This window comes from Myotis brandtii, unplaced genomic scaffold (assembly GCF_000412655.1).
Source record: "Myotis brandtii unplaced genomic scaffold, ASM41265v1 scaffold3301, whole genome shotgun sequence".
NCBI classification, from domain to species: domain Eukaryota; kingdom Metazoa; phylum Chordata; class Mammalia; order Chiroptera; family Vespertilionidae; genus Myotis; species Myotis brandtii.
The window spans coordinates 265037-275402 of NW_005362719.1; the positions used below are offsets into that span (position 1 = coordinate 265037).

Genomic DNA, 10366 nt, shown 5'->3' on the forward strand with positions numbered 1-10366 from the left:
TCCGCCCCCCCCCACCCCGCACCTCTCCATGGACACCCCAGGGTGCTGGCTGGGTCTCCCACCACATTGGGTGCTGTTCATTAGAGCAGGTGATGTCAGTCCCCAGCTGCCACCTCACTCCGCAGCCACAGACTCAGAAGTGTCCTGTCCCCCTGGTGCCCCAAGGCCCTTTGTGGCTACTGAGGGCTGATCTATGCATAGACCCCAGAGGCAGAGGCTGGGTCAAGGCCGCTGGCTCTGCTAGAATGAACGACTTCTCCTTTCGGCAATGCTGCACCCCTGGATGAGAAGGGGCCTTCTCCCTCCCCCACACCACCACCACCACCACCACCCCCCCTACCACCACCCCCACCACCACCACAATGTCCCAGGTGAAACTCCACAGGCCTCATCAGCCTGACCGGCTCCCACGCCCACCCCCATCTCCCGCACCCCACCCCCTCTCAGGGAGATCCGTGACCTACAAACCCTTTATTAGCTCTTTCTGCTCCATTTAACTACACAAATGGCTTGGTCACAGCTGACTGGTCCCAAATTTGCCAGTGATTTTCTCGTAATTTACCGTGGCTCAGTCCCCTGTAATACAGGTAGAGGAGGCATATTTGTTCCCGAACTCCCCTCCCGGGGTTAATCGTGCGCAGAACAAAACTCCATTTGAGCCACTTAATGATTGCATTTCCTCCCTAGGTGTTGAAGGAGCAGCGGCCCTAAGACGAATGCAGGTCTCCCCCCCCTCCCCAAACTCCAGGTGTTTGTGGGAGACGGGCAGAGCTTCTGCGCTCCTTAACTGTTCCTCCCAGCTCATAGCGGAAAACCGAAGGTCTTTGCTTCCTGGGCTCTTCCTCTTGGCAAGTACCTGAAGCTGGGTCCCGTGCACCTCTCGCCCCTGAGACGCCCTTCCTGGCCAGCGTGTCAGGCTCCGCTCCTGCCCTCCAGGTCCTCCAGCCAGGTTTCCTGGGGTTATTTTGCGCCCGCCTGTATCTCCCAACCTGTGCGCTCACCTGGACTAGCCACACCTGTGCGCTCACCTGGACGAGCCCCACCTGCTCCCCTCTCGACCTCCTCTCCTATTCTCCCCACCACACCCTGCCTCCTTCCTGTGGGTTTTCCCTTTCCTGGGAGACCCCTCCTTTACTGCCAGAGCCTGGGGAAACCTCGGCCTAAATGTCACCTCCGCTGGGAAGTTGTTGAGTTTTCTCTCGAGCAGAGAAAACCACTCCCCGCCCCCCCCCCCTTGCGCTGCCATCTATACTCTTTCCTGTTTGTTTTCACACCACGTTTGACTATTTGCTGGCCTGTCCGCCCGCCCCTCTTCCACGCTGAGCTGCTTGGGAGTGTGGCCGAAGACGCACCTGCTACCCTATGACCCAGCACGTTGCTGGGTGCAAATGCCCACTCCGTTTTGCTTGAATGAATAGCTCAGTTCATGTACGTGAATGTGAACTGACTTCACCATGAAACTAAGACACGCAATGGCCTTTCTACACCCTGCAGCACGCACCCAGAGAGACTAGCTCGCCTTCCGGAAACCCTTTCGCATGCAAAGGGTGCCACCTGATGGTGTCTGGAGAAGCAGCCTCTGAGTTGGGAGAGTGGAGAGGGCTCTGCCCCTCTAAGGCAGTGGTTCTCAACCTTCCTAATACCGAGACCCTTTAATACAGTTCCTCATGTTGTGGTGACCCCCGACCATAAAATTGTTTTCGTTGCTACTTCATAACTGTAATTTTGCTACTGTTATGAATCGTCATGTAAATATCTGATATGCAGGATGTATTTGTTACAATTTGAACATAATTAAAGCATAGTGATTAATCACAAAAACAATATGTAATTATACATGTGTTTTCCGATGGTCTTAGGCGACCCCTGTGAAAGGGTCATTCGACCCCCAAAGGGGTCGCAACCCACAGGTTGAGAACCGCTGTAAGTAGTGGTGAAGGAGCTCAGCAGCCCTAGAACTCCGGCAGCCTGCGCGCCAGCCACTCCTTGCCTGCGAACTGAAGGGTCCCGGGTTCGATTCCGGCCAAGGGCACACGCCCAGGTTGTGGGCTCCATCCCCAGTAAGGGGGCGTGCAGAAGGCAGCCAATCAATGATTCTCTCTCATCATTGATGTTTCTAACTCTCCCTCTCCCTTCCTCTCTGAAATTAATAGAAAAATATTTTTTAAAAAAAGAAATGTTCAAAGTTCTTCAGAAAAGGGGAAAGGCTATAGGTCAGAAACTTGGATCTCCATAAAGTAAGGAAGCGTGCTAGGGAAGGCACAAACCAACACCTGAGTGAAACATACAAGCCACACTTACCTCAGGAAATCCCTCCGGTCTCAGTCCACCCCAGTTCTCTCCAGCGCCCCTCCTAACCTTCCAGGAGCACTCAGCATGGTCTTCCCCCAGCGCTAGGATGAGCTGTATCCTGTCACCCAGGCCTGAACGCTGTGTCCCCAGAGGCAAGCCATGAGGTGCTCAGTGTCTGGTAAATGTAAGAATGAATGAATGAATGGATGAATGAATGAATGAATGAATGGCAAAACACTGATACCAGACACCAAGATGGTGGGTAAATAGCATGTCTCTTTATTAGCAGTTCACTGTGAATATTCCAGTGTTGCCACTGTCACAAGGAAGGGCTCGTCCACTGGATTCTCTCTGTCCAGGTGTGGTTGCTCCTCAGGTCAAAGAGGAGGTGAACACTCTTCTTACACAGGCTTCCCCTTGACCCTGAAGGACATCAACCTGGGAAGCAGGGAAATGACGACAGAAATGATCACAAAGGACAAGATGTGCGATGGCTCCTCCTTCAGAGAGCTGGACGCAGAGAGCGGGGAATCCATGTTAGAAACAGGTGGCGGTGTGTCGGGCGGAGCTGGGACGGAAGCCTGGCTGCTTCAAACTTCAGAAGCCCCTGCAAGCACCTCAGATTCTTCCTCTCAATTGATATTAGCAAACCACTGACACGGTGTGTGGCACAGGCTGAATGCCACGGTCCTCAAGGCAACCTTCCGAAGTCTGAGGAAACTGAGGCACAAAGCCATAAAGCAACTCGCCACGGGGGAGCTGGACTGGAACCCAGCGTCTGCTCCCAAGACTTGGCTTACCCTCTGCCATCTGCATAATGGGCATGAACAATGCCCCCCTTTTAACGTTGTCTTAAATCAGATGAGAACTCTTGACTAAGTGCCTTGTGCAGAAGCCGCATATAGTAAATGCTCAATAAATGCCGCGTTACATCTCCGTGGTCTTCCTTTAAGCTCATCGGGGGTTAGCTGAGTCAAAATCACTCCTCTACTCCGCCCTGCCCCCTTCTCTCTCCCTCCCCCCCTCCATGACAGCCAGCACAGTCTTTCCCTCCTGGCAGGAGCACAGTAACCATCTCCTGAATGGATGGTTTTCCACCTTCCAGAGCCACATAAACAGCCATGTTGTGACCCCTGCTACCAACTGCAGGCCAAGAGGCCACGTGACCCAAGTCATGGCCCTACTTAATGGCAGGGCCCAAATGCGTGCATATTCTCTCCTGATTCCAGTGCCCTGCGATCTTGTGGTTCAAAATGGGGTCAGCAGTGGCACTGCCTGAGAGCATCAGAAATGCAGACCCACGGGCCTCGCCACAACCTAACACCCCATCTCAGGCGGTCCCCAAGCCTGTGCACAGGTGAGCAGCTCTGGATTGTGACACTAGGGTTAAAAGAGGCAGAGAGGCCAGACTGAACTTGACTTTAAGGCCTTCCAGAAATCTAATGACTAAAGTCCAAGGAATGGCAGCATGAGAGATCCCCTTGGTCTCTCCCCCTGAAATTTCAACAACTTGAACCACGATAACTCAACAAAGGATTCCCCACTCAACATACAGGCACACCTGAGCGATCCGTGCATTGAAGCTACCATACGACCCAGCAATCCGTCTTCTGGGTACATTCCTGAAAAACCCGAAAATGTGTATTCACAAAAATATATGCACCCCTGTGTTCACTGCAGCCTTATTCATGGTGGCCAAGACATGGAGACAACCAAAGTGTCCTTGGATAGATAAAGAAGATGGGGTACATCTATACAATGGAATATCAGCCAGCCATAAGGAAAGACGAAATACTGCCATTTGCGACAACATGGATGGACCTTGAGAATATCATGCTAAGTGAAAAAAGTCAGGCAGGAAAAGTGAAGAACCACATGCTTTCACTCATGTGAGATATACAACTGAAACGCATGAACACGGAGAGCAGCGTGGTGGTTGTCAGAGGGAAGGGGGTGGAGGGGTGATGGGGGTAGAGGAGGTCTAATATATGGTGATGGAAGATGGTCTGACTTTGAGTGGTAGCCACAGAGTGCAATATACAGATTATGTACATAGAAATGTGCACTTGAAACCTATAGGATCATATTAACCAATGTCACCCCAATCAATTTAATTTTTAATAATTTGTTTAAAAAGGAAATTTAAGGGAGGTACTGCGGGAGCCTAAGGCAGCTAGTCTAGTACCTTCTCTCCCAACCGCACTGGCCCCAAGTGCAGGCCACCACCAACAGGGAAAGCTAAGCCTGGTTATCAGGCCCCTGCCCAGGGCACTGTCTCCCTGCCCAGCGTAGCCCTCTTCTCGGCCGGCTCCTCACCTGTCAGCTCTCTCACCTGTAGCTCTCAGCACTCTGCGTAGGGATTTCTGTCAAGATTCTGAGATGATTCATCCGAAAGATGGCATAAACTGCAAGGCACAGAGGCGAGGGGCAAGGCAGAAGAGGTAGGCAAAATGGCAGAGCCCACCCAGAAAAGATCCCCAGCCCACAGCCCCAGGTGGGCGGGGCAGGCAGCCCATGCCTGGACCATCACCCCATCTGGACCTGGGAGCAGCGTCTTACAAAGAGGCACTCTGCCCAGACCCGCTCCAGGCTCCGCCGGATCTAGGTATGAGCTGGAGCTCAGGGAAACCATCAGAAGCGAGGCCAGCAACCCACCCCACCTCACCCCACTAGTTCCCAGTGAGGAATACAAAGCAACTTGTCCCAGCAGCTTACCTTCGTCTCACCTGCTCTATTCGATCGCGCACAACATCATCTCTCACCTCACTTGGCACTTGGAAGATACGGGTATGGCTGCAACACACCATTCAAAGCCTGGGCTGTTTCCGTTTCTTTGCCACCAGGCATCGCGAGACTGCTGGTGTTGCAGTCGTGCGAAGGGTCAGTTTTGACCCCATTGCATGGACTTTTGAGCTGAGCCTTGACCCTTCTAGTACCAGGAACTCAAGGGTACCCTAACTTCACTGTCAGCTCTGTGTGATCAGCCTTGTGCCATAGTCACTATGGTTCAGAGATCCTTCTAGAAAACTCTGTTACAGAGGCTCTGCAGGCACCTCATCGCTACTGCTGTTTTTACTTCACCCTCTTGGATCTGTCTTCCTCACCACAGTCCCCTCCCTGTCCTTTCCAACTCCACACCCCTCCTGCCTTCACAAACGCTCCACTCTCGTGAATTCAGCCTGCCCACTGGGTCCCCGATTTCTGTGTCTGTGGAAACTGCCTTCTGTGGACGATGCCTTGCTCTAGGTGCGTTCCCTGTAGCTTTGCATGTGAAGACAGAATTGATACTGCCTGTGGGGGGACAGGTGTGCTCAGGGATCTCTCTCAACCAGGAGGAGCTGGATCGGTATTCCAGAGGAGAGAGAGAGATTACCCCAATAGCGGGAGATGAGGGGGGAGGCGAGGGGGGGGAAGGGGAGGCCTCAGAGAGGAAAGGGCCACAGGACTGGGTCCCGGAGGCCAGAACCAGATCGGCTAAGTCCTCAAGGCTCTTGCATCCGTGGGAAGCCCGCCCCAGCTCCTGTTACCTGGGCCCTGCCCAGTTCACGGGTCAGTCCAAGCAAATGTCCTACCGGAAACCTTTTGCGAGGGCCTGGCAGCCATCCTAGGACTGCTGCGACCCGGGTCCCCACACTGTGCTTTAACCTAGCTACGCCACGCAGCTGAGGTTTAAAACTATAGTGGAAAGCGATGTTCCGATTATCTAAGCTGGGAAAGTGCTACATTTAGAGTCCCTCGGTGCAGCCATATCAGGCATGGACACGCCTCCCACACACAAGCTTCCCTGTCTCCTTACTGGGGCTGTGCCCACTTCGGATCTTTTCCCAGTAGAAAAACAGCCCCTAAAACTATAAATGTTGGTGAATTGCAGTCACCAACATTTATGGTTTTAGGGACTTTGGGAAGGTTTTCCAAAAAGCTCTTTCCCAGGGACGTCTCCACCTCCCTTCCCGTTTGTAATTACTGCGCAGTCGGATCCCCATTTCCATTGCTAATGCCACTGGAAGGGGTAAACACCTGAAAATGGATATCCTGAAGCAAAAATAAATTTCTCTGAGAAATAGATCCTCTTGGAGAGAAGAGAGCAAAGCTGGCGGTGGAGTACGAAAAGGAGGAAGAGCATACAGAGATGAGAGAGGGCTCCTTCGCAGTTTAATCCCACAGTTCTTCTCCTGGGAAAAGATCCCAAGTGAGCGCAGCCCCAGAAAGGAAACAGGGAAGCTCCTGCCAACGGAGTGAGCCAGCATCCAGGCCCAGTTCCCTGCCTTGAGGTGGCGACTTCAGTGCCAGGATGGGGAAGGTCTGTCTGGGGCAGGCACAGTGGGAGGCTGGCAAAGCCACCAGACAGGGGGTGGGGGTGGGGCTGCACATAATTCCAGCCTCAGTGCTTGGACACCTCCTCTCACCTCCCTGGCAGATGAGGGCTTCCTTTGGCTTTTGCATGTTAAGAGCTTATGTTCTTACAGCTCTTTAAAGTGCAGCCAATCAAACGCAAAAATCACTGAAGTCTGAGATGTACTCAGAAGCGTTTAGGAGAGGGTGAGCAATCCCCGTGTCCCAACCCCTAACATCATTTTAAAACTTAGGGATGCGCTGGGCTTTCAAGGCGGCTACAATGCTCCCGGAAGACCCCGAGGGAAGGCTGCGAATGTTCTCAGCCAAAGGCAAGGCATCAAGCTCGTGAGGAGAACCGCTGTGGGTCTGTGTTAGCCAGGAGCCCACAGCAGCTGGCGGGATTGTGCCTTCTGTGCTTCTCCCTCCTCACAACGTGGCTCAGAGACAATAAGAGGTGCTTTACCTCCATCTTATGAACTGGATTCTTGTCCTTTCCTCCAGGACATCTTGACTCGGGCTTGTTAACAAATCGCACTTTGAGAGATGGTGCTTCACCTGGGAAAGCCGGGGAGGGTCCACGTGATCGCCGCCCAAGAAGGACCCCATGGCTAGGGTGGAGCCCAGCCTGGACAAGCCCCACCCACTTAGCCCAGATCCTTTGCAATAGGACAGTGATGGCGAACCTATGACAGGCGTGTCAGAGGTGACACGCGAACTCATTTTTGTGGTTGATTTTTCTTTGTTAAATGGCATTTAAATATATAAAATAAATATCAAAAGTATAAGTCTTTTGCCCTGGCTGGTTTGGCTCACTGGATAGAGCGTCGGCCTGGGAGGGGCCCAGGTTCGATTCCGGTCAAGGGCATGTACCTTGGTTTCAGGCACATCCCCAGTGGGGGGTTTGCAGGAGGCAGCTGATCGATGCTTCTCTCTCATCGATGTTTCTAACTCTCTATCCCTCTCCCTTCCTCTCTGTAAAAAATCAATAAAATATATTTTAAAAATATATATGTCTTTGTTTTACTATGGTTGCAAATATCAAAAAAAATTCTATATGTGACACGGCACCAGAGTTAAGTTAGGGTTTTTCAAAATGCTGACACGCCGAGTTCAAAAGGTTCGCCATCACTGCAATAGGACCTCCTGCCTTCCCGCTTCCTCCCTCCCCACGCCCCCAGGATGATGGTCTCCAACTCTTCAGTTACCACATCTCTGGTCACATGGATATCTTCGCCATGGATGGAAGGGCAGTTGCTGGACATCTTCTCCTTTATATCCTGGGCAGCCTCTTCTTCGGTCTGAAAGGTGAGTCATTTCCCCCTCAAAGTGTCACTTGGTATCTGACCCCCCAGTTCTTTCTCTTTGTCCTTTTCTTTTTTTTCTTCCTCTCCATCACAACACACATACCACACAACCACACATACAACCTCTGTGTCTCATGGTGCCTGCAATGAGCTCGCCTATGGCTACCTCCCCGTGGGGTTCCAGGGAAGTCACTCAGTCCTGGGCCTTATCCCAAGGGATTCCCGAGACACCCTGGAGCTGGGGCGACACATCGGAAACCCTGCATCCAGTATACTCGAGAAGGGCTAGTGGTGATTCCAGCACATCTCTTATAAAGACAGAAGCCCCAGCATCCTCTAGGACAGCAGTTCTCAACCTGGGGGTCGCGACCCCTTTGGGGGTCAAACGACCCTTTCACAGGGGTCGCCTAAGACCATCGGAAAACACATATATAATTACGTATTGTTTTCGTGATTCATCACTATGCTTTAATTATGTTCAATTTGTAACCATGAAAATACATCCTGCATATCAGATATTTACATGACGATTCATAACAGTGGCAAAATTACAGTTATGAAATAGCCATGAAAATAATTTTATGGTTGGGGGTCACCACAACATGAGGAACTGTATTAAAGGGTCGCGGCATTAGGAAGGTTGAGAACCACTGCTCTAGGACATCTGGTGTGTTAGACACAGCTCTAAGCAGGGCCAATGAACTTGAGTTTCCCATTCTAAGGAGAGGGAAGTCCAGATCCCTGCACCCACGGAGGCCAGCTCTCTAGAATTTGGTGTACCGTGAATCAGAAAGGGATTTTTACTCACTTTTTTCAACCAGTGCTCTAATACAGACATTGCCTCAGTTTCCACAACTTCGATGTCCTGCAACAAATTGATAAGTTGATGCCCTCCAAACTTATCCAGCCCCTGTCCTCCATTCTTATCCAAACTTATACATTGTAAGGTCTTCTCTCCAGAAGTGCAGCAGGGGGCTCAGAAGGGAGAAGATACAGGAGAAAGGATTCCGCCTGGCTCCCACCAACTTCACTTACCGAACTGGTTTTTGGTGGGAAGGGGCACCCTACACCTTTCCGGGCGAGAATGTACATAATCCATGTGGTAATTATCATCTTTGGACTTAGGCCAGGCCTTCTTCTTGGCTCCCTCCGTCCATTGAAGCAGCCTAAGGACTCTTCTGGAACAAGGAGGTCATTGAAGGGAGGTGCCCACCTGATTGGCTGTCCAATGATGATGTGACAATGCCCTTTATTCTCCAGGGTGAGAGTGGAGATAGAAAAGGGAAATCGTACAGTAACCTACTTTAGTGATGCCATAGCTCAGAAATGGGGATGTGTGTGTCGGGGGGCGGGGGGGAGGAGAAGGGGGAGGGGGAGGTGTAAGCATAAGGTATAGCCAATATATGCCTGAGAAAGACACAAGAGGGAAGTTAAACAAATAATAGATAGAGATTGTGGGGCTTATAGCTGGTCACCCAGTTTTGACAATGCTGAAGGAGAACGATATTTTATGAATCAAAAGAATAAGTTTGTGCCCCTGTCAGTGGATAGAACGTCAGCCTGTGAACTGAAGGGTCCCAGGTTCCATTCCGGTTGAGGGCATGTATCTTGGTTGCAGGCTCAATCTCTGGCCCTGGTCTGGGTGCATGTGGGAGCCAACCAACCAATAGATGTATCTCTCTCACATCGATGTTTCTCTCTCTGTCTCTCTCCTGCTCCCTCCAGTCTCCAAAAAAAAAAAAAAACATCAATGGAAAAAAATCCTCAAATGAGGATTAACCAAAACAATAAAAGCTTTAAAAAAAAAAGACTAAATTTGTAATAAAATGACCCAGGCCCTCTATTCATTCAAACAATGCCACTGGCATTTTTTATTCTTATAGAGAGAGGGGGGAAAAGATAATCCAAACAATAAGAGATATAGCATAAAAAGTGAAAGCACCATTTCTCATAGAAGATATTTCCTGATTATTCAAGTCACCCATGGATGGTGGCCTGCCTAGGTGGAAGGACAATAAAGTAGAAATGAAAAGGGGATTGGGTCATGACTTCAGATTTGGGGGGATGGGGAATTGGAAGGGGCTCAGACAGCTGCTATTCCCATCTAGAACCTTCCCCAAGAAACTGAAGGATGTTTAGAATATCCCAAAGAACACTGGGAGTCACTGAGCCACTGGCTCCTGGGTGTGAAATGTCCAGAGCCAGCCTGTTGGAGACCTGTTTAGACAAAATGGTATCAAACCAAAAAAAAAACTATCTTCGTCACATAATTGAAGAGTCAGCCTCTCTTGTGGTTCTTAATGGTTTCAGATATTGTAAAGAAATCCAGTTAAAAACACGTGCATTCACCCTAGCCAGTTTGGTTCAGTGAATAGAGAGTCAGCCTGTGGACTGAAGGGTCCCTGGTTCCATCCCGGGCAAGAGCATGAGCCTTG

The 10366-nt window shown here is 50.8% G+C and overlaps 1 protein-coding gene across 1 annotated transcript; it reads right to left on the bottom strand.

Annotated features, from left to right (window-relative positions):
- Nucleotides 1–2556: 2556 nt before the first annotated feature.
- On the bottom strand, nucleotides 2557–9044 carry SPATA19 (spermatogenesis associated 19). The gene is made up of 7 exons (XM_005871155.2): nucleotides 8967–9044; nucleotides 8740–8796; nucleotides 7833–7925; nucleotides 7091–7182; nucleotides 5008–5085; nucleotides 4625–4697; nucleotides 2557–2730 (listed from the first exon to the last, which is right to left on the bottom strand). The coding sequence occupies exons 1-6, from the start codon at nucleotides 9042–9044 to the stop codon at nucleotides 4634–4636; spliced, it is 462 nt and encodes a 153-aa protein (XP_005871217.1). The 3' UTR covers nucleotides 2557–2730; nucleotides 4625–4633.
- Nucleotides 9045–10366: the final 1322 nt, after the last annotated feature.